General features: G+C 46.0%; 1 protein-coding gene across 1 annotated transcript in view; it reads left to right on the forward strand.

Annotated features, from left to right (window-relative positions):
- SNX29 (sorting nexin 29) overlaps nucleotides 1–24,499 on the forward strand; it is a gene marked incomplete at both ends in the record, with an annotated part of 539,882 nt that overhangs the window by 185,572 nt on the left and 329,811 nt on the right. Inside the window, 1 exon segment of the mRNA XM_079720019.1 lies at nucleotides 3,870–3,952. Within this exon segment, the coding sequence (XP_079576145.1) occupies nucleotides 3,870–3,952 (83 nt within the window).

Consider the following 24,499-nt stretch of genomic DNA (forward strand, 5'->3'; position numbering starts at 1 on the left):
CCCCACAGCAGCCTCATCGTCCCTCTTAGCATTTTCTTTAAGTGTACAATTTTAAGAGACCAGGCAATGAAAGTGTTCTTTTGTTTTCAAACATTATTTTGTTATGGACAATTAGAGAACATAGCTGAACAACAGCAACCAAAAAAGTTAAAAGTCAGAGCCCTGTGACTTCAGAGATGAGTCTGGTCAATCCCACCTGTGTGTGTAGCCTCCCGGGCTCTGTGACTCTCACTTTACCACACGTGTGTGCTCACATGTACACACACACACACACACACATGCGCGCGACAGGCACCCAGGCTCTGCACACGTACACACACACACACACACACACACACACACACACACACACACACACACACACACACACACACACACACACACACACACACACACACACACACACACGACAGGCACCCAGGCTCTGAAGCCGGACTGCCTGGGCCTGTGGTGGGTGCTGATGCCTCGGGGCCCTGGGCAGGGTTTGGTCCGCTCTGCTCACCTTGCCTCTCGCCTGTTCAGACCGACGGGCACCCGTGATGTGACTTGTGCTGGGTTGAAGACCCCTGTTGGGATGAGCCTCAGCCACAATCCCGATCTCATTCACACACTTGGAGGGTTTCTGAGGCCTTTCACAGTCAGGATGCTCTGAAGTATTGACCCATCCTGTTGTATCATGAGGTGGCAAATAAAATGGCATCTTATTTGATCATCAGGAATGGTACATTCTATATGGTTCCTCTGTCTACAAATTAAAGTCCTGTTGCTGGTTGCAAATTAGTCGTTCAGAGCCTGGGAATTATTTTCTTGGGCCATTAACATGTTACGTTTTTAAAAAATACCTTTTGGTGGGACCACAACTCTCTGGTTGGCCACAGCTCCCACCCCTCAGACCCTCTTGTCTTATGCCTGGTTTGCGTTACTCAGGGTCCTCATCAGTCTGCCTGCTCTGGTCATCTGAGTCTGTATCCCTTTGCAGATTGTCATGACCATCAGTTAAAATACCAGGCTGGAGAGAACTACACACACGATGTGACCGTGTCGGAGTCCTGGATTTGCCATCGGACTGTAGTTACGGAAGATGTAACCATTAGGGGAGGCTGGGCCGAGGGTATGCAGGATCTCTCAGTAATATCTTTCCAACTTTCTGAATCTATAATTACTTCAAAATAAAAGTGAAAACATAAAAGGCCTCATCTTGCCTGGGGTCAGGAGCTAGTTGCCTCTTTGGGGCGGTCAGTGTACCCTCCAGGTGTTTGCGGTTGAGTCAGGAGCAGTTCTACTGACCTGAAAGTTCATTTCCCATAAAAGGCAAACAAGTTCATTGGCACAAAGTTGGCTGGGATGAATTTATGGTTCCTAAAGATGTCCGTCCATGGTATATTCTCCACGACATCTCATCATTTTGTTGGAAGTTGGATTTGTATTAAAGTTTTTGGTCTTTGTCTGTTAGGTCTGATATTTAGATAGTCGTAAGATGCTATTAAAAGATGGCTCCAAACCAGAAGAAAAGCAGCCACTTGAGTATCTTAGTGCTGGCTACAGAGTTGAAGATGAATTAGGCAGCTGAGGGTGGGCCTGGATGGTGTGAGCAAGCGAGCTGAGACCTGGCAGCCAGACACGGACCCGACCCACTTGTCAGTCTGCCTGAATGAACCTGCCTCTTCTGCCTCTTGGACAACATTCTGCATGAACCATTGTTAAATTAGGCTGTACAGAAATGCACATCAGTTGCTTTCTCTCCCTTGTTTTAAGATAATATGTGCCTGGAATTCACATGTGGGGATTAGGAGTAGGTTGGGATGGGATGAGTGACAAGATCCGGCTTAGGGGATCCAAGAAAACCAGCTGTACCAGCATGTCCGTCAGGGAGTGTGTTCCCTCCCACAAACCTTCTCAAGACTTGTTAGTTGTTTAGCTTCGGACGTTCACTCTTCGTATCACAGAGAAAGTGGGGCCACGGATAGAAACATCTGTGACAGGCTATCTAGGAGGAGGGCGATAATTAAGGGACTCCATGTTTTACTTTCTCTCAAGCTTCTGAGATGAATGCACAGACCTCAGGTGACACCTAAGTATATGGTAGTGTCTGCAGTTGGTACTTATGTTCTTTCTGACAAATACAGGGCAGAAAAGCAAAATACAAACAAAGTGCTCTCTCTGTGGGCTGAGGTATAGTCAGATGCATCGAAGACAGACAGAACCTGTGATGGGCAGTCTGCAGTTTTTCCACTGAGCAAATGTGTGGCATATTCGTACCAAGGAATGGCATCTCCATCCATAAATAGACGGAGTCAGAAGCTTACCGTGGTGAATTGTTAAATGAGACAAGCCAGTAGCAGAAAAATTTATAATAGGGTCTGGTTTCATAAAGTAAACTCTGTTTAAGTGTGTCAGGTTTGTAGTGACTATGTGAGCATGGAGGAGGCGTGAAATGTGTGTACCAGGTATTTAATGTTGGTTACCATGGGGAAGGATGAGTGTGACAGTAAACAAAGGAAAACAGACTTCAAACAAAAAAATTTAGAAGAGTGTGAAAGGTGTTTCATCTGTGAATAATTATATACAGTGTGTGTGTGTATGTGTGTGCATGCCTAGAGAGAGAGCTGATAGGACAGATAGAAAAATGATAGTGGGGTTTATTTCAAGGTGTTGAATTTTTAGTGGATTTTTTACATTTCTTCTTAAATGTGTTCTGATGGCTTGAGTATTTTGCAATGAGCGTTTTATTTTTTATAATCATAAAAGACACCCAATCTTAAAGCTGTTTTCTTTGTGAGGAAATATTCCAGCATGTGTAAGAGCACACAGGCTTGAGACCTTGTTGGGGGAGGAACAGGAACAGAAGATGTGGAAGAGGCACCTGTCTCTGGGGTAGCCAGTGAGAAACCAGTTCTGAATCCCAAAAGAGACAGAGAAGAGCTCTTCTGGGCCTCAGAGGCAGAGAGACCTGGGCTTGTGCCTGGGCCGTGTGCCTTACGTATGACCTTGGCATTGGCCATGTGACCTTTTCCATGCCCCAGTTCCTCTCCTGCAAAATGAGGAGAATTCTACAGGGTCATTGTGCCTGACATATCGTTAGGTACTTAACATTATTCAGTGTTACCATCGAATGAAGAATGGGTGAATGAATACACGTGTGCTTGATTCAGTGAGGTCACATATGTAAAGTCTGAGCTATGTGGGTAAATACTCAACAAATGGTAGTTTTCTCTCTGACCCTCATGTCCTGTTCCGCAGCTGGGGTACCTGGGGAGTGAATTTAGTAGAGTGGGGTCTTGTCATCGCCTGAGTTCCATGTTTCATTCTGCAGTCTTACATGGGGTGCCGCTGGAGTTGGTCAGCTGCTTCTCATTATACCTCACTTTCCTCATCTGTAAAGTGGGTGTTGTGATAATATATATCTTGGAAGGATTAAATGAGATACATAAAAACTTCACGTGATGCCTGACAAATAGGAAATTTTCAATACATGTAGTAGTTAATAAAAATACTGAGTGTTCCCCAAGTAAACAGTACCTATTATGTGCTTCTGTAAATGGAGAGGATACTACAGAGTGCCTGGCACAGAATAGGCATCTAATAGATTGATTCAAATAGCCTGAGGGCAACACATGTCAGCATCCTGAATCTGTGGGCACCGCAACCAATTAATGCTTATTTCCATCACGAATGAACAGTTCTCGAAGGCATTCTGCAAACGTGCCTTTGCTAACATAGTCTTTTCCAGCGATGATCTCTAAAACAGAGAATATATTAATATTTATAAGATGCACACTGTGTATTTTTCTTTACACAGATTCTCCTCCTTCCTTGGGTCTAAGTTGCCAATTTTTAAATATATTTTTCTAACATTCTTGTACCTGCAGAGAAAACGAAGTGCTCAAAGTCCAACTGAAGAAATACGTGGGAGCTGTCCAGATGCTGAAAAGAGAAGGTCAAACAGCTGAAGGTGAGGGCAGACAGAGCCTGGGTGGGGAGGGGGCTACACCTTTTCATCTTCATCGCCCCCTGTGCCTGGCATAGCAGACACTCAGCATGGGATGAGTGCACGTGCAGATGAATTAGAAGAACGGGGCTGGCTAGGGTTCCAGAAAATCAATTAAATGGAAAACCCTGCTCTGTATTCTTGGTAAATGCATAATATTATAAGACTTACTTGCCAGATTATTAGCAATACTTGTATCAGTTTGTGTACTTAGGGAGTTTTATGTCTAGAGTCTTGAAACATTTGCAAGGTAGTGAACCTTCAGCACGATTAAGTCACATCAGGCCAGGGGTGAAAGCAACAGAAGGCCAGAGTGGCAGAGAATCAGAGCTATGGAGTTAGGCTGATCAGGCGCCAACCCCAGCTCTGGTTAAATTTCTTAATCTCTGTGTACCTCAGTTTTCTCATCTGTAGAATAGGGTTAGTTGACAGTGCCTACCTCATGAGGTGGTCCATGTAGACATCTTAGCATAATGCCTACATAGAGTGAGTACTGAGTAGATTTTAGCTATTATTATTAATACTCAATCAGAAATACAGGTAGATAGAAAAATGATCGTTTGACCAAGATCTCACTAAATAAAGTAGTGCTATATGCTTCCTCCCTGTGCAGTTTGCCTGCACTTTAACTGTCATGACTCTACTAAAATGTTTCTCAGGTCAGCCTGAAGAAGGGATAGTTAATTAACTTTGGCTCAAGGGTCTTGCAAACTTCAACCAACTGACCATTACAAGATTTTCTTTAAAATGAGCTCTCAGAGTGTGGACATTTTAACAGAGAGGTGGATGCTCCACACTCACAGGTCTTGGGAGTCAACCAGACCTGGATTTGACTTCAGGTGCACCCTCCATGACTTGACCTCTTGGAGTTACTTTGCCATCTGGAAGAGGAAACGCCACACCAGTGCAAGAGGAAATCACACCAATGTCACGAGGGCTGTTGTGGAGATTTTCCGAAACAATGACTGCAAAGCTTCTACTATGGCACCCGGTGTATAGTTGGTGCTCAGTCAATGGTAGTGATTTTTCTGTGTCAGAGAGAGAGATAAGATTGGAGTCCGGATTTGGCTTGCGTAGCAATATCATAAAGACTTGAATTTTCTTTGGAGCTTTTGTACTTGATCAAGTTCAACATGTTGATTTTTTTTTTTTTTGGATAACATACCTCGCCTCATTCCTGCTAGGTCTGTAACAGTTACCAGTCTGGGGGTTACCTTTGCAGAGTGAATCGTGTCCTGCTGTGAGGGCTCATCACCCTTTTCATACAGATACTGCTCGTGTGTCCCGGAGCCCATCTCATTACGTGGAGTTATGTCTGCCCTGGCCTTTGCCTTTTCACTTCTTCTCATCTTTGTTCCCCCAGCACCTGGCCTTTACAGTCGTTCATTCCATTCACTGTATGTTTTGAATGAATAGTATATGTTTAGCCCTTTACCCTTTCCAAGCAAGTTCAAGTATATTCACATTTGATTCAGTAACGCTGTGATGAGTAGGTATTTTCCCTCTATTTAAAAAAATTCATTATTGGCGGCTCAGGAGAGCTTAAGGGGGCTTGTCCATGGATCTGCGGTGGAAATGAACTTGGGTTATTTTCTTCCAAATCCCTCTTCTTTGCCATATGAAGTTCTTAAACTAGTGTGCAGAGGCCTTTCCTGGGGCGCCTATTAAATATGCTTCTTCTCAGGAGATCTGGGTTGAGGCTCTAGATTCACACGTCTAGAAACGTGACTCTCCTGCAGCTGATCCGTGGACCACGCCATCACCGTCTGAGAAATCTACACTCTACCCACACAGAGCTTTGATTTGATGCAGTAAGAAAATTAAACCAGGGGGTGTGGGGGAGCACCACTGGGCTTGCATTTGGTTTAAAAACCACAGTACTATAAAGTACATTTCTGAGTAGGAGCATTTTTGGAGTGAGTCCCCCCAGAATGGGTACACAGAACCTACAGCGTACAGAATGGCTTCTCACGGCAGCCAGAGTCCCTTTTCCTAAGACCCAGCCTGAATGCTCTGAGCCAAAGCTAGGTATGAGATAGCCCTTAAATGGAACAGAGTGGAGATAATGAAGCACATTTTGCTCTTTCTTTGCTGTCCCTTACCCCTTCGTTTCTTACTGGGTCGCTTAAGACCATTTACCTTATCTGTGAGTCATCCTTAGTGGGAGGTCTTTATGAAAGCCCTCAGATGCAGGCACATACTGACCGATGCCCTGCGTTTGCTTGTTTAAGTCCTGCAGTTTATTCCTTCTTCCACTTAAATAATATTCGTGAGCACCAGCTGTATGCCAGACACTAGGAAGCAGCTGCATTTAAAGGCATGCTTTCAAAAATTGCACTCTGGCCTTTCCAGAGCTTTTGCCTAATTTTTAAGTGTGTCATCTACTACTCAAAGGAATTGAGACCCATTCCTCAACCCCAGCCAGATGCTGACTCAGTTTGTTGAAAACTACTGAGTATGTGCCCTGGCCAGGTTGGGGTGCCCTTGTCAGGCTTTGGTAGCTTGGGGTGTCCTGGCCAGGCTAGGGGGGGCTTGGGGTTTCTGGGGAGTTGGAGGAGCAGGGGCAGGGAGAGGTTGGAGAGGGAGAGTCCGTTCTTTCTGATCCATGATTTCCTTGGCTCCCGATGTTAGGTGGACACAGAGATGTGTACTAGCTTCCCAAATTCTAGGTGGGAATTCAGAATGCATTTTCCACAAGAGAAACCTTTTAGTTTGAGGATATAAAGATTTTTCTGTCTTTTGGATGACAGATGGTTTATGAAACTGAGCTCATCAGTAGGGAAAAGAGTGAAAAGTCATTTAAGCCCTAAATGCCTTCAGGGTTGAATAGATGGCTGAGGGCTATATTGGGATCGTTACATTCATAGTTGTTGTGGGAAGTACCTTCAGGATTAAGGGAAAAAAATCAATTTAAAATGGACCTTTAGAATAGATTGTTGACAAACTTTAAGAGCTTAGTAGGTAGCTTTGTTTCAGTTCTGAGGTTATAATTAATCATGGCTATTCTTTCCCCCAAATTCTCTATGAAACACCGATGTAGGAATCAGACAAAAAGTGATCAAAATAACATTTTTTAAAAATTTATTTATTTATTTATTTATTTATTTTTGGCTGTGTTGGGTCTTTGTTTCTGTGCGTGGGCTTTCTCTAGTTGCAGCGAGCAGGGGCCACTCTTCATCGCGGTGCGTGGGCCTCTCACTGTCGCGGCCTCTCTTGTTGCGGAGCACAAGCTCCAGATGCGCAGGCTCAGTAGTTGTGGCTCACGGGCCTAGTTGCTCCGCGGCATGTGGGATCCTCCCGGACCAGGGCTCGAACCCGTGTCCGCTGCATTAGCAGGCAGATTCTCAACCACTGCGCCACCAGGAAAGCCCCCCAAATAACATTTTTATTACTGTCAGTTGATTGGAAACTCCAGCTTGACCTGAAGCCAGAATCACACTCCCCAATACATTGCTTCCCAGGTGTAGACCCAGGGACCCCCACTGTGAGGCATTGTTGGATCTGCAGAATTACACTCACCCAGTGGGGACCAAGAGGGAAGACAGTCCGTGGAGGTGTTTCCCTTTTTAATACATCATCTCCATTTGACTGAGGATCTCACCAGTCAGGTAGGAGGTGGGGAGTGAGGCCCAGAGCATATTATGTTGGATGTCTCCCCATGGAAACATGGCCCAAGGTGGGGGCCCTTCGCTAAGAGCTGTGATGACCGCAGCTGCTGGTGCCTCCTGAGGGAGAGGCCAGGGCAGTGGGGCTGGGGCAGGAGTATGGGTCAGTGAGTGGACACCTGTCCATCTGGAGAAAGGCTGTGTCAGTGGAAGGAAGGCTTATTTCACCTGTAGCTGCGACTGTTCTCCAAGGGGGTCACTTCATCCTAGTCCCTGTACATGTCCCCATGAAAAAGGTAGTCACGGCCAAAACGTTTGGGAAACACTGTGCATTCTACATTCTTCTTGCACGTCATGATGGATGTTAGTGAATGAATGACCTCTGTGCCAGAGACACTGAGCACTGCCCGGGGCTACTGACTTAGAGGCCATGTAACTTTCTGTGCCTCAGTTTCTTCCTCTGTAAAAGGGGAATTGTAATAGTACCTTCCTCATAGGGTTTTGGGGGAAGATGAGATAGATTAGTACATGGAAAGCATTTAGAATAATGTCTGATATGTAGTAGCCACTCAATAAATGTTATAGTTATTATTATTACTATTTTTACTATCTCACTTTACCTCTCCTGGCCCCTTTGAACAATTGTAAAATTAGGATTTATTAAAATAGTATATACTTTATAGGTTGTTGTTGTGGGGATTAGCTGTTAAGAGGTGTAATTCAGATAACATGCTGGGATCTAGAAAATGCTGTGGTGGACAGAATGTTGGTCCTCCAAAGATGTCCATGTCCTGATCCCCAGAATCTGTGAATATACCCCTTACATGGCAAAAGGGACTTTTCGGATGTGATTAATTTAAGGATCTTGACATGGAGAGATTATCCTGGTTTATCCACATGGCCCCAGTGTAATCACAAGGGCCCTTATAAGAGAAAGGCAGGAGGGTTGGAGAGGGAGAAGGAGTGACAACAGGAGCAGAGGTAGGAGTGATGCACTTTGAAGATAAAGGAGGGGCCACAAGCCAGGGAATGCGGGCATCCTCCAGGAACTGGAAGAGACAAGGAAGAAACAGGTTCTCCCCTAGAGCCTCTAGAAGGAATGCAGTCCTGCCGACACCTTGAGTCTAGCTTATAGGACCCATTTGAGCCTTCTGACCCCCTGAACTTCAAGATAGTAAATTTGTGTTATTTTAAGCCACTAAGTTTATGGTAACTTGTTACAGCAGCCATAGGGAGCTCATATAAATATTCAGTTAAGTTGAGGTATTGCCTTAATCATTGATGGACATGGGGATCATCTAATCATCTTATGGAGCTTGTGGTGGGAGGTTGATGTCTTAAAGGTTGGTTTTCTTGGTCAAAGGTCACCTGGTGGACAAACTTGGGACCTCACGGGAGAGCTGTGGTCTTTGATTTGCAGCCACATCTGGGACAGGAAAGCCCACCACCCCTCTGCCACACCCCTTTGTGCAAGGTGTGTTTGGCCAAGACAGGGAAGTCCTTGTCCCAGGTCATGCTCACCCCACCCGGGGGTCACTCGTGTCAGCCCTGGTGGATGATTCCTGTCACCAGCCAGCTCTGGACATTGGAGACAGAGCCTCCAGAGCTGTATGGTTGTAGCCTTACTGTCCAGTAGACCCTTGGTGTTACTCTTTGGGTGTGGTCATTGTTGCGTGTGCAGCTGGGGAGTCTGGGTTCTCTGAGTGTCCCGCGGTGGGGGTGGGGCTATTCTCATGAATGCTTTGCTGCATGTTGGGCTTCTCCCAAGGAGCATTTGCCTGTGAGTTGGAGCTTGCTCTCTGTATTAAGGAAAAGGTTCTCCTACCAGGGGCAGCCGAACGTGGGATTCCGGAAGTGCATGAGCCTGCCCTTGTCACACGGCTCCGGTTGCCTCTCCTGTCTGCCTGTGAATGGTGGACATCTGTGGCCTCGTGGTGTCAGGTCCCACGTGCTCCAGTTTTCATCAGACCAGCGTCCTTGCTCAGGGTCAGCCCAGTAAGGTAGGTGAGACTCCACCCTCCGTTCTGCACTTGACCTCAGCTGACTGGCTCCAGCTGGGTCTCAGGACTCTACTAGGCTGTCAAGAGTTCTTTCTTTCCTGTTGGGCCTGGAAGGCTGGGGCCACTGTGGTTACCTTGTCTCCAGGTGGAGCCTGGGTGTGAGGCTGTTACACGGAGAGAGAAGCTGGGCCGAGAGGCAGAGAGGAATCAGGGGCTGATCGTGTCCTTCGAGCCCCTGAATCCAGCAGTGCCTGACGTGACTGTTCAGCCCTGAACGTACTATTAACAAGAGCAGTAATTCACCAACCTCCGCTGCCCCTGTTTTTGAGCTTGAGTTGGGTTTCCATAGCTCTTATGCTCCATGGCAAAAAATTAGTTCTTTACTGGGTGCAGAGTCCCTTCTGTCTTCATGAAGCACTGTTATTTCTCTGGAGTCTTTTCCAATCCACAGTGTCTGTCTCTGTGGTGTGAGGCCCTTCCTCCCGGCCGCCCTCCGTCTCATTAGGTCCACTCCACTGGCATCACCTGTCCTGGCCACCGCAGTCCTGTTCCATGGTGATGGATTTTAACACTGCAAGTGCTTGTCGGCATCGTCATTTAATTCATCTGTCGTAGGCTCAGGGGCAGAGGGAGAAGAAATGGCCTGTTGCTGGTGGCAGTCAGAGTAATCGGCAGTGAGGGTAGGAGATCCAGTGGGAGGAACTTGACAGATGAGGGAGGCTTGTGAACAATTTTAAAAATTTACTCTGAGAAAAAAAAGAAACAAAAAAAGGAAGTCATCAACCTGTCTCACGTGTCATGTCTCTGCCTGCGTGTGGCATGCCCACTGCTGCCCACTCCACTGCTGCATGTGCTTCATGCCCTCCCCGGGGTCTCAGTTTCCCTGGGCTCCCAAAAGTGGGGAGGGACAGTTGAGAAGCCTAATTCTGTGAAGATGGACGGTCATGGGCAAGAGGATTCCTGGATCTGGCACGTTTCAAGGGTGCGTGTGGTGCTGTGTACCCTTTAATCCTTCTGTCTCAGTCACCGCAGGTGTTGGCGCCTCCCCTCGGGTGGCCGCATGTTCTTGCCCGCTGTGTGCACAGAGGTGGAGATGTCTTTGTTTGAGGCAGGCTGCTTTGGTTGCAAGGAAAGCAAGGTCATGAGTCTTGGGTGTATGTGTCTGTGTCTGGTTCTAGTGGGATAAGCATGGGACCTCGTGGAAACACTGATAAGATCTCATCACTCTGCTGTTTAAAGCTCAGTCCAGACTTTCTGACCATGGCTTGCGGTACTTGGTGTGATCTAGCTCTTCCCTGCTTTCCAGCCCCACCTGCCTTCACCCTCTTGTTCCCTCTCTCAGCCCCGGCCACACTGGGCTTGACTAAGTAATCCATCAGGGCCTTTGCACTTGCTGTTCTTCTGCTGGAAAGCGTCTCCCTCAATCTCTGAATGGCTGATGCTGCCTTGTCAGGCAGTTTCTGTTCAGCTGTCACCTCCTCTGACCTCCCTGCCTCTCCTTCCTTCTTTGTCCCATTACTTCCTTTATCTTCATCACAGCACCTTTATCAGTACCTCACAGTATCTGGTTGTTTATTCCCTTCCTTGTTCACTGTTTGTGTTCCACCCTGCAGTGTACAGTCCACAGGAGCAGGGACCTTGCCTGTTGTTCTTCCCGGCTGTGTTCACAGTGCCTCGCACAGTGCTTGACCCAAGGGATGTGCTCCATAAAAATTTATAACACGAATGAACAGAAATCCAAGAGGAGCTATTGTAGGACCTGGCCTCCTGGCATTTGGGTGATTGAAAACCCACGGCAGCCAGGGAGAGCTCAGCAGTGGGCGAGGTCACGGGTCTTCGTTCTAGGGCTACAGATAACGTGCTGTACCCTGTGTAACCGCTTCCTTCAGTTGTGCCTCCAACCAGATTCTTCTGATCACATATAGTTATGGCTCCTTGTGACTGCAGTTAGCACATGACTTTGACTCTTCCAGGGTTTCATCATTCAGAGCTCTTTGGATGACAAGTCATAAAGTCCAATTCAATCTGTTTTAAATGAAAATAATGGAAGTCCAGGAGTGCCTGTCTTCAGGAATGGCTTGATCCAGGGGCTCAAACAATATCATTAGGAGGTTTTTTTGTTTTTGATTTTTTTCATTTTCCCTCACCCCCAAATATTGGCAGTGTGCTGCTGGTGAATGTTTAACAGCTAGCTCTCTAAGGGAAGAAGGCTCTGATTTAAAGTGCTTGCTGATGTCCATGGTGGTGGTGCTCCATTGTGGCTGATTTCAAGCTGTCAACACGATGTTACTGAAGGCAGAGTTGGGAAGAGGTACATGCACTGGGCTCCTGTGAGCTGGTGTGCCCCAGCTTTACACCCACACCCTCTCATGTGTTGGCTCCATTTTCAGGCAGGTGTTCTTATGCTCGCGGAAAGCTGCCAGCAGCTCTTGGGTTAATCTTCCCAGAAACCCAACTGAAGAGAGAGCTCTTCCTCACTAGTTTCCTTATAAACCACTCTCCCATCTTCCCCCACAAGGAGCAGCACTTCTCGATCTTGGCTCCATGTTCAGTCACCTGGGGAGTTTTAAAAAATCCCAGTGCTTGGCCACTTGGAACCACTGCCTTCAAATTGATGAAGTGATGTGTGCTAATGTGCTTCAAATGTGTCAGTACTCCTTGATTCTTAGCCTGTGGTAGATATCTTGAATCTCACTGACACAAGAAATTAATCGTTAGTCATCCACCTCTAAAGTGGCTGAGCCAAAATTCCTACCCAGATGTAAGCCAAGTCCATGCTTCCCCCAGCACCCTAAGTTGATTCTCCCGGAAATGTTCTCGGTGATAAGATACGCTGCATCACTCTGGACCTCAGAGGTGGTGTATGACAGGTGACCGAGAGGTGCTTGTCTGCAGGGGCAGCCTCTGCCTAGGATGCCTGGCTTGATTGGTTAGACTCTACCCCTTAACTTTATCCTGAGAAAAACCCACTCTATGCCCCTGTCTTTGGTGGGTGACCGAAACCCAGTCATGGACCACATGTGGAGCTGGGTCAGAGCATGAGGTGCTTGGAACTGGACATCAGCTGGGGACAAACAGAAGCGCTGGCTCACCGCTTCTCAGTAGCAGTGGTGTGTGTGGACCAGGCATGCTGTAGATATTTTCTTCTTCCTCAATGAAGGCTCCTCCTTCCACGATAAAGAGAAGCCTTTGCCTTGAGAAAGAGCACGGAGAAGGTGATAGCAGGGCTTGGAGGCAAAAGGCAGGCACACATTTTCCAGTTGGGGGGAATCTGGGTTGAACCTCAGCCCTATCATCTACCAGCTCCGAAGTCTTGGAATGAGTTTTAATCTCAGAGCTTCAGTGTTTTTATTTGAACAGAGATAATCATGTTGACTTCCTAGCATTATTTGAAGTATAAGATGACATATGTGAAGGACCAGGCAATTGTTGACATTATTTTGGATTGGAGATGCAGTTTGAAGGGCTTCCAGGCTGTGGCAGGTCAGGGACCATTAGCAGAACACCTGTACATTAATTTCTGAAAGTGGGTGAATAATTATGGTGATAATTGTAGAGTAAACCTCTTTGAAAGCTTTGTAGTCCATTATGCTGGTAGAACAATATTTGTGTGATTAGCCAGTTTCCTGACCTTTAAATAAAAATCCGAACAGGTAGCCCCAGTACCTGGCCCTTGCTAAGCACTCGGTACTGCCAGCATCAGGAAGATGCTCCAGGGACAGTGGCCAAAGCTTTGATATTTCAAAATCAGGACTTGCTGGAGAAGTCCAGGAAGTAATGTACCCATCACCCAATGTACTCACCACCCAGGTATAACAGATAAATTTCCATATTGATTGAAGATTAATGAAAAGACTTAAAAGTTGCAAGTGCAGTTGAGGGTGTCCTTACTGACTGCACGCACAGATGTGTCCAGATTAATTCTGATGGCCCAGCTTGGGTGGCAGGCCTCACTTAAACGAATTCTGGGGACTTGGGTGGCATGGTCGGGGGGGAGTTAGAACTCTGATAGGCCTAGCCATGGTCACATGCCCTTTCCTGGAAGGGAGGGCGTAAGGTGGGAGCAGCCCCATCCAAACATTCTGAATTGAGAATGCAGAGGGGCAGGCCCCCAGAAGTAAGAGATGCATTCTGACAAGAGAGGATTTGGGGAGCAAAAACAGATGATCTTGCATCTGGAGTGATGTGGGAAATGGGGGTAACACCAAAATTTGTATGTAGGAGAGGTTTGGTGGTTTTGTTGGAAAGGGGGTTTGGAGGCATTGTTTTGCTCTGTTTTCATTGAATTTGTAGGTTTCCTTGGGATAGTGTATCAGGTAGAACTAGATTTGGCTGCATAAAGAAAAGAAACCTAGACAACACTGACTTCCATAAAGTTTCTCTCTTATCCCACACAAGTCTAGAAGTAAGTAGTCTAGTCCAAGGCTAGTGTGATGATTCCATAGCAGTTGGGAACTCAGGCTGCTGTTTTCTTTTTGCTCTACCATCCTCAGTACATGGCTTTTTATCTTCATGATTGCCTCATGGTATCTGTCAGTGTATTGCGGCTAATGTTCCAGCCATCACATCTGTATTTCAGGCAGATAGATGCAGAAGTGGGAAGGGAAGAGAGTGCATTTCACAGCTGAATTCTATAAGGATTTAAAACTTTAAGGATCATAAGCTTTCTTTAAGCAGCTTTTGCCCCAAATGACTTCTGCTTAATGCTGTTGGGCCTCCCCTAATTGTGGGGAAAGCTGGGAAACATGGTTGCTTAACTGGCACATAGGGAAGGAGGGACAGTGGATATCGGGTAGGCAGCCCGCAGTCCTTGCCCCAGGTGGCTTTGAGGAAGGTGACGCTGATGACAGTTTTGCCGGGGTGGGTGGAGGAGGGTGTTTCTAAAGTCCCCCCAAGCCACCCCTTAGTGCCATCACTACTGGGAAAAGCTTCATCAACGATACAGGGTCATAGCTGCAAGAGGATCCATTCCCTGGTTCTAGAAGTGGCCCATGTCTCTCTGGAGACCTCCATATGAGATAATGTTTTATTTTCTCCACCTGATTTTATCCCCCGCAGGATGCTTTCCTCTCATAAATCATTGCAAAGACAAATGCCTGAAAACACCAAATATTGATTCATGATTTTTGTTCATTTCCTTTTTATTGTTCGGTAGGAAACAAAGGCCCAGAAACAGAACAGGAGTACTTGGAGTGCTTCAGCTGCCTCCTTAGAGGACTAGGCCAGACATAACACTTATCGTTGTCATTGTGACTTTTTAGGGCTGTCTCGGCGTTGTGATTCTCGTCCTGCAGTTTTTCAATCAGTGTCTCCTTTGGTGTTCAGCTCCTCCCCTTCCTGGAAGCTGACAGGTGGCTTGTTTTGTTAAATGCCACTTTGGTTCTGAAAACTGCTCTGTTTTAAGTTTCTAATTACAGTTTTCATCAGGCAACTGGTCATTTTGCTTTGCTTGAGTGGGTAATGATGCTTCTACCTCGGCGGAGAGTGACTTGTCTAAATGTTTTCTTTTTTCTTGGACTGAATAGAAAAATAGACGTCCTAGAAAGAGATAAAGCCCACCTCTTGGTCTGGGGTTATTTCACTGGTTTATGGCCTCAATTTCATTCTTTGCATTTCAGGAGAAATGCACTCCTTCCTCACCCCTCTCTGCGGAATGCCTTCTCATCCTTGTACCTTCTGTTCATTCAGTATAGAATCTTGCTTCTGCCCAGTATACCTCCTAGTCACAGTCAGATATCATTGCTCCAGGAAGCCTAAGTGATGTCCCCACCATCATTTCCCCTAGTTGGTCACTCCCAGATCTATAGTATTGCTGCCGAATTTGTGCTTTAAAATTTTAATTTCTTCCTTTCTTTAGTGACATATTCCATAAACATTTACCAGGACATAAGCTCTGTGACAGTGGGGACTGACTTGGTTTTGATACTATTGTGCACTCAGCTTCTGAAACAGATTCCGTACACCTGGTAAGTGATCAGTAGATGTTTGATGAGTGATGGAGTGACTGACTTACTGAGTTTAAATACTAATATAACTAATGTGGGTTAAGCAGCATGTGCCAGGTCCTGTGCTAACTGCTTAAGAGGCCACCTTCCTGTGAGGTGGGTACTCTTTATCATCCTCACTTTACAGGTAGGGAAACTGAGGTCAAGAAAGTTCAGAGAGAGAGTATAGGGGAGTCAAACTGTCTACATTAAAGTCCTTTCCATGTACTGTGTTAGGTTGTCGTTATTATCACCGTCATGGTCCAGTGCTCAGCCCAAGGCACACAGCTGGTGGGTGGGGGGCCGGATCCTTGAGGCCCCGAAACAGAAGTGAATGACGCACAGTGTCTGCCCCTCTCTGGAGGTCACAGGTGGGGGTGAGTGGGTGGGTCCAGTAACCTGGGCTCCAGGAGAGGGGGGTGCCTGGTCTTTCCAGCCCCAGTTTTCTCCCAGGCAGCCAAGCCGGTGGGCAGAGCAGGCGAGGATGTGGATGCTGAGCCATGTGATGTGCTGCTTGGATGCCCTTGACCCGAGTTCCTGGGAGGCATTCTGGGTCCGTGCTGTGCTCCCCATTACCTTTCCATTTCTGACTTAGAGTCTGTTTCTGAGGCCCAGTCCCTCCAAAACAAAACAAAACAAAACCAAAAAACCCTCCTCTACCAGGTGGAGCCAATTAGGCCAAGCTCGGCTCTACCTTTAATTACTTTTGCCCTCATTTGCATCTGGTTTGTCTCATTATAATGCCATTAGCAGGGTGGCGACCAGGAATGGTGCGCACACAGTTTTGAGGCCTTGCTTCTGTGGTCTTGGCTTCCTTCTGAGTAAAATGAAGGATTTGGAATAGACACAAGCACACATATACCCCTGGGCCAGAAGCAGCCTGCTGAGCTCACCTGGCTTGCCTGAAAATTGTCTTTAGCAACTTGATTGTGGAATAACAATTTGTGTTTTCTCTCCTTGTTAAAAAATGAAGCCATATTCATTATAAAGAATTTAAAAAGAGAGACAAGCAAAAAAGGAGAAAATAAAAATCACAAACCCTCAAGCGTTGTGAATATTTTGGAGTATATCCTTCCCGATGGGTATAGCACTATGCGCTGTGAACACTCTTGGGATAAACACACCTTGCCTGAAAAGTTTGGGCATCCCTCACCCCCCTAATTGACACATGGACTTCATGGGCTAAGAAGAAAACTGATGGCATTAAAAAAAAAAAACACCAATAACAGATAATTGGTAGGGATTTTAACAGTAAAATCAGGCAGTGATATAAAATGACTGTAAATTATGCCAAGGTCCTGTCAGTAACCAGTCACATGTGTGCCAAGATGACAGGAAGTGGGGTTTGATGGGCATGCATGCTGGTTACTGCTGTCTTGCCTCCTTCCTTACCCCTTTTCCAGAGGAAAGCAGGACAGCATTCATGAAGGCTGCCCATCCTGTGTTAGAGCATGAAGGTGTAGTCCATGGGTTTGGCCTGGAAGGTTCTGGCGCTGCCCCTTGCCAGCGGTGTTACCTTGGGCAGATAACCTGGCCTTTTTTGTGTGTTTTATCTTTTTCCTTTCTGCATGTTTATTTTTTGGATAGTTTCTGTTGCTAAGCCTTGAAGTATACTAATCTTTCTTCTGCATTTAGCTCATGACACTTTATGGTGGCTGTACCTGGCTGCAAGGGATGCTGGGAAACATAGTTTCTTAGTTTTGTGCCCATATGTCCAAGTGCCCAGCAAAAATTGGTGTTTTTCTTACTACATAAGAAACACTGGCTATTAGGGGATACTTGCCATTTTTGCCACACATGTGAATTAATTGCTACTCTGCTTTTGATGAGCAAGTGGGCGCAAAGTGCTAACTTTCTGGGCAATGGCAGTAATGGGGTCAGTTTCAGTGGAGAAATGGGGAGAGGTAAAATGTGAAAGATGGTCTCCGCTCAGCACTTGGAAACTCTCCCCCTGTTTGGGTGAAACAGGAGTCATCCTCCTCTTCATGTTTAAGAAGTAAGGTAGCCAGTTGTTTTGTGTCCCATGCCTATTTCCCCTGTGAATATCGGGTGCCCTCGTGGCATGAAGGATTAGATTTACCATGATCCTACTGATCAGTTGGGTCAGTGCCAAGAGAATTTGATTAAACTAATCCAGGTGCACAGGTCCAAATCTTGGCTTAATGCTCTTAATGCTCATGTTATTTTCAGAGGGCATAAACTCACTTGCGCCATCTGTAAGGCATGGGTAGTAACTACCTGGCTCAGTTAACAGTGGATCCCAGGTTTACGAGATCAAGTTTTAAACTGCTCTTTCTATATCGTTTAGTCTCCCATAGGGAGAGGAAAATAAACTTTACAGTATTTTCTTGGTTTCCCATGACTTGTTGTCGTACTTTCTACCTTCCTTGGGTAATTTCTACCTGGAGGGTACGACAGTTGGCATTCAATTAAATATGATTTACAGAAGGTCTCTTCTGTTATTTGCAGTGATAAAAAATATTGGTTTAATATATTAGAATTGATGTCAGTGAAAGCACTCACTTCATAGCTTGTTTTTCATACATTGTTTTTTATAACTGAGTATTTTATTGGAATTTAAAAAATGAGTTATATGGATTTTTTATAACAATCCCAATAATACAGAGACGTATAAAGGAGTTAATCTCCCTTAATGCTCCCCACGTTAGAAAACCAGGGTAAATTGATGTATGTGAACTCAGGCAAATCTATACTCCGCAAACGTAAGTATACATGTTCTACCTATTCCATTTTTTTCCTCTCAAAAATGGGATTACAGTCTCTATCAGGGGTTGGCAAACTATGGCCCATGGGCATGCCATCTGTTTTTGTAAGTAAAGTTTTATTGGAACACAGCCACATCCATTTGTTATGTATTATCTGTGTGCTTTGTCTATACAATGGAGGAGTTGAGTGGTTCCAACAGAGACACATGGCCTGAAAAACTGAAAACCACTTAGCCCTTTACAGAAAGTTTGCTGACCCCCGATCTGACCTACTTTGGCTTTCTCAGGTAACAGCATATCACTGAACAGTCATGAATCTTCCTGCAGATCAAAGTCATTCTTTTTAATATCTGCATATCAGAGTTGATCATGTGACTGTCCTGTGATTGTTAAAATCATTCCCCCATAGATGGTATTTCGTTTGACTCCAGGTTTTTGCCATCACAAACAGTGTTTCATAAACCCCTATATGCATGTATTTTTAAAAAAAAATTTATTTAGTTAGTTACTTTTGGCTGTGTTGGGTCTTCGTTTCAGTGCGAGGGTTTTCTCTAGTTGCGGCGAGCGGGGGCCACTCTTCATTGCGGTGCGCGGGCCTCTCACTGTCGCGGCCTCTCTTGTTGCGGAGCACAAGCTCCAGACGTGCAGACTCAGTAGTTGTGGCTCACGGGCCTAGTTGCTCCACGGCATGTGGGACCTTCCCAGACCAGGGCTTGAACCCGTGTCCCCTGCATTGGCAGGCAGATTCTCAACCACTGTGCCACCAGGGAAGCCCTACATGTATTCTTATATCCTGGGCTGCTTCATTTACGTGGGAAATATTTACAGAAGTACGGTCGCTGAGGGAAAGCATGGGTTCTGTGCCCATCAGTTGCCTTTTGGTTTGAAACCAACATGTCATGTCATCAAATGTTCTCCCTGATCTGACACCATTTTTTTGGGATCTGACATCTTTTTTTGGGATCTGACATTTTTTTAAAAAGTGATTTTCAATCCCTTTTGACTCTGGCTCACAGTAAGAAATAGGCTTTTGAAGCACACACTTTCAAGTATGTATGTAATTGAGACACAACCTTCCTGGAATAATACTTAACCTTTACTACGGGCAAAACATTCTCATGTTTTGTATCCTGTTCTATTCCATGTTAACAAACATCAATTGTGACTCACTGAATTATTTTCACCACCCTATGAAAGGGACACAGCCTGTGGTTTGAGAAACAACATTTTCTAGAAAGGGGTAATATTCTGGAATCTTGTAATCTAGTTAAGTTTGATATTTTATCTGTTGGTCAAGGCCATTCCTCCTTCTTCCCTTCCTTATTTAAGGTAAAAACATTATTCTTCTTAATGAAAATTCATGTATATTTTAATGCATAATGTCTTTATAGTGCAAGGTGGGATACAGACCAGTTTCCTTTGGAAATGGGAGTTGTGCTTTGGTTTTCGTGTGTTTCCCCAGAGAGACTGAATACCGGGGCTTTGCCACCACGCAGTGTGGACATACCTGTTAGCCAAGCCACCTCACAGGTGATTTGTCCCCTTTCGGGTCTAGCCCAGTTGCTCGTACGTTGATCCTGACCCCCCCCCCGACCCCAGTGTTCACACACGTCACCACCCCCCGCTCAGCCTCACCTCCCACTCTGTCCTCTGCTGAGTACTCTGCAGACTTTGGCCTTGACCAGCCATGAAAACTGTGATTCTGCTATCCCCTCTGGGTCTGTTGAGGCCTGCAGCCTTAGTTTAGTAATAGAACTTTTCCCCCCTTTGGCAAACAACGAAGCCAACTGAAGCCAACAAGAAAGGGTATTATCTCACAGAACTTCTTCGGGTGCGGGTCTGGCTGGATCCAGGTGCACAGGCAGTTTACCAGGAAGATTTATCTCTCTTCCCCTTTGTCCTGCTTCAGGTTCTGGTAGGTTTGTTTCATTTTCAGACAGCTTATCTTTCCTGGAGAGAGGAAGAGGTAAGATAGAAGCTGGAGAGACAGGGAAGGGTCAGAGCAAGGATCACTCCATGTGACCTGCAGAGAGGCTTGGGTTTTATCCTCAGGCTGGGGAAGCTGGTGAAAAATTTAAAGTGGGAAGTGACATGAGTCAATTTGCATGTTTCCTCCCCTCACATGAAGATCTGCCCCATGTGTTGTATTGTTCTGTGTACGTCAGAAGCTGGATTCTGCCTTTAGAGGGATGGTTACTTTCAGACGCCTAAAATATTTTTTTTCCTTTTTTTTTTGAAATTTCTGACATTGTTTGAATTTAATGATTCATATTACGAATTATTCATGAAAATGATCTTTTAAGCTTCTTATAATAGCTGAAATTATCCTTCATTAGATACTGACAGTTCCTGTGATGGGTGTAATTATAAAAAAAAATATTCTTAGGCTAGTTATATTCTGCAGTGTTAAAATTACGCAAATGAGCAAGGGATAAGAATAGAAGCTGAGTAGGATGGTCAGATTTTATGGGAGGGGGGGTGGCAGCATTGCAGATTTTCTCAAAATGAATAAATATGTGCTGTACACATTAAATACGTTTTTATTACAGCCTGCCTTGATGTTCACCCTTTCCTCATTGGCAGGGGAGCGCATTAATTTTAGCGCCCTGAATTGTTTGTAGCTCTTGCCCATGTATGAATCGCATAAAGGAGAAATTTTCTTTTTTTTCCTTTCCTCCTTCGTTCCACTCAGCATTTTCTGCAAGGCAGGCTGTAGTAATCTCTGATAGCTCTGCAGAATGTCAGGCTTGTTGCTAATACAGAGAAAGCCGAGCCAGGGAGTGGGGAGGCTCGAGGGTGGGGGCAGTGAGCCGGGTCCAGTGAGCCGGGGTGGGTTTCTGGGTAATTAGCCTGAGAAATCAGGACCACATCTTGTTCATGTCCCAAGGATGGCCAAGTGGGGTGTTCATGGCTAATAGGGGCCAACCTGCTTCTTGGGATTAACCTTGGCAACTTTGTGGGGAAGCACTGGGACGAGAAGAATTGAGGAGCCTTTCAAACCACAATGGCCAGGGCCCCACGTGACCTGCCCCTGCCTGCCTCTACAGGGTCTGTTAATAATGCCCCTTTCTGCCTCTTCCTCACGTGGTCCCATCCCCTGGGGGCTCTAAGAACCCCCAAGAGAGCAGTTGGTGAATAGAGCACCATCCCTGGCTCTACAATCTAAGATCAACTCACAAGGAAAGCAGATGGAGTGAATTCTCCCTGTCTTTGAACTGGACCAGTTAGCGAAATGTAAGGTAGAGGGTGATTTAAAAAAGGAAGAAAAAGGCTAACATTTAAGTAGTGTTTTGCATTTGAAGAACTGTCCGTGTACTCATTTAATCCTCCCATCAATCCGATACGCTAGATGCTTTATGATCTTCAGTCTGCAAGTGAGAAAGCATAAACAGAGAGCTTAAGCCACTCGCTCAAGATCACACAGCAAATTAGGAAGGTGAAACAGTGCTGGTAAATTTGCAGTGATTGGTGACAGCAAGGGGTGGGGGCCTGGTCTGCCCACCCAAGAGGTTCTCAAACAAGCTTGGGTTTATTCAAGCAGACATATCTTCCAGAACTCTCATTTCACTTTTACCTCTTGGGACCTCTACCCATTTCCCGTCAGGTTCTGGGCGCCCACCGTGCTGCCTGCTTCTGTGCCCAATTTGGCACGTACTGCCACCCCTCGTGTAGTATTATATGTCACTGCACGGTGGGGATGGTTCGGTGTCTTCCTCGCTTGCATCTGGGCAGCCCTCTGCCTTGGTGTTTGGTTTTCTTCCAAAATGTGCACAGACCTCATTATGCCTTCAGAGGACCAGAAGTAGATACTTACTTTCCATTATATCTTAGAGACCAGAGGTTGGCAAATATTTATTTTTTTGTAAAGGCCCAGAAGTAAGTATTTTAGGCATCGTAGTTGGTCTCTCTCCTCGTCCTCTTCTTCCCCTCCTCTTCCTCTCCTTTTTTTATCCCCCTCCCCCTCCCCCCTCTCCTAAAATGTACAGTTTTTACAGTAAAATAGACCACAGGCTGGATTTCACCCAGGGGGTATAGTTTGCCAACCCCTCTTGCAGTCATTTGTTGGTATTAAACTGCCTCTCTTAAAAAATTGAACTGTCCTTGTTCTTGTGGGTCTGATTTTTGGCTCAGGTGGTTCTTCTTGCACTTGTTATGTCTGCTTTTTTCTGAAGTGCTCTGCACCCACTTGTGTACTTTCTTCCATTCCCTGTTAATCTCTTGCCACTCTTGCCTGTTCTGGTTTTGCTCCAGCCACCCTGGTGCCCTGGAAGTTTCTCAGAGATGCAGAGCTAGTGGAGGTGAGGGTGATGGTTATTTGCTTCTTCAGACTTCTCTTTCCACAGTTTCCACGGGAAAACGCTCACTTGATAAAAGGTAACCACCAGCCTGTGTGTTTGCACCTGAGTGTTCCTTTGGAGCGGCTTCTCCCTGAGCATCTGATGTTGCAGGAGGGGGCATGGGGAGGCAGCTTTGTGGTTTGCAGACGCTGTCCTCTTAGCCATCCTTTGCCAGCCTTCTGAGGTCACTAGCGTAGATCCTTCTTCTCACTTTTTAAGTGAGAAAACTGAGGCTCAGTGTGGGGTTCTGCACGCAGCATGTGGCAGAGCTGGAGAGTCAGTTTAGGTGTAAATTCCAAATTTGGGACTCTGGCTGGTACCTCCTTTGGACATGAGTAATTCTGGAATGCTTCTCCTCCGTGTGCTCGTGGTTCAGAGCAGGGTTTCTGGAGCCAGACCATGTGGGGGTGAGCCCAGTTCTACCCTTCAGCAGCTGTGTGACCTTGGGCAAGTTACCTACCCTCTCTGGACCCCAGCTTTCTTATGTGTAAAACTGAGATAGGGGTATTGCCCTCATGGGTTGTAATGACTATAAAATGAAACCAATGACATGATGCTCGGGAAACATTAACTATCATTGCTTTTTCTTTTTTAATCAACTTTATTTTTAATCGTAGTAAAATACACAGCAAAATTTACCGCCTTAACCGCTTGTAAGTATGCACTTCGATACTGTGAAGTACATTCACATGGTTATGCAGCTGATCCCTGGAACTCTTGTCGTCTGGAGATATAAAGCTCTGTCCCCAGCTCCTTGCTTTGCTTTTTAAACAATCAGGCGAGAGCAGCAGGCACTTGACTGAATTGAAAACAGCACCTGCAGTCTGCAGACAGCTGTTGTGCTTTGCCCTGTGGGTGGCCCGGCTCCTGGGCCACCGTGAGGCGTTTAGACTTGGGGTCTGTTTCCTTCCCCAGCCATGACACCTACCGTTTATTGCCTGCTTTCTCCTCATGGGCTCTTGGCTGAGCACTTCACGGTCAGCATCTCTCGGAATGCGTGCCACAGTACTTTCCGGCATGTTCTCGTGGTTCCCCTATTTTACGTAAGAAGAAACTGAGTCTCAGAGAGGCTCAGCAGCTTATGTCTGCCCACGTGGCTCAGAGAGGGCAGAGCCGGGCTCTTACCCTCATCCAGGGGCTGGCTCTGCACCTGCTAGCCTCGCCTCCCTACCCAGTTTCTTGCTATTGGACGGCTGTGGTGAGATTTTTCTTCTCATTGTTTTCCTCAGCATGTGAAATACTAATCCTTTTGAGTAGTAGGTTATCTGAGCACCTGCTTCTGACTTCAAGAATGGAATAGATGTGGCAAATTATACATCTCCTCCCCTACTGCCCCTTTCTCCTTTCTCTTCCTTTCCTTCCCTCCCTTCCTTCCATCATTCCTTCCTTCCTCCCTCCCTCCCTCTCCTGGCTTCACTGCTTTCTCTGACACATCTTTATAGAGGGCCTGCCATGGACCAGGCTCAGTACCCGATGCCTGGAATGCAGACACGAGACAAAGTCACTGCCCTCAGAGCTCGTGGACGAGAAGGACAGACAGATGAGTAGGAAGAAGTTACAAGTCAGCGTGATAGGCTCCCTAACATGTCACTGAGGGGAGTCTGGGTGCGGCAGGAGTATGGCGGAGAGCCTGGCCCGCTCTGGGTCTGGGGAGAGCATCAGGTTCTTAGAGAAAGTGCCATCTGATTTGAGGGTTGAAAGTTGAGTAGGAATTCTCCGGGTCAAAAAAGGGAGGATGAGATGGTCAAAGCTTTCTGAAGAATTCTAAAGAAACCATCTGTGCAAAAGCAGGGTGGGTCATTTTTTTTTTTTTTTTTTTTTTTTTTTTTTTTTTTTTTTGCCGTACGCGGGCCTCTCAC

This window comes from Hyperoodon ampullatus (assembly GCF_949752795.1).
Source record: "Hyperoodon ampullatus genome assembly, chromosome: 14".
Classification (NCBI taxonomy): Eukaryota; Metazoa; Chordata; class Mammalia; order Artiodactyla; family Ziphiidae; genus Hyperoodon; species Hyperoodon ampullatus.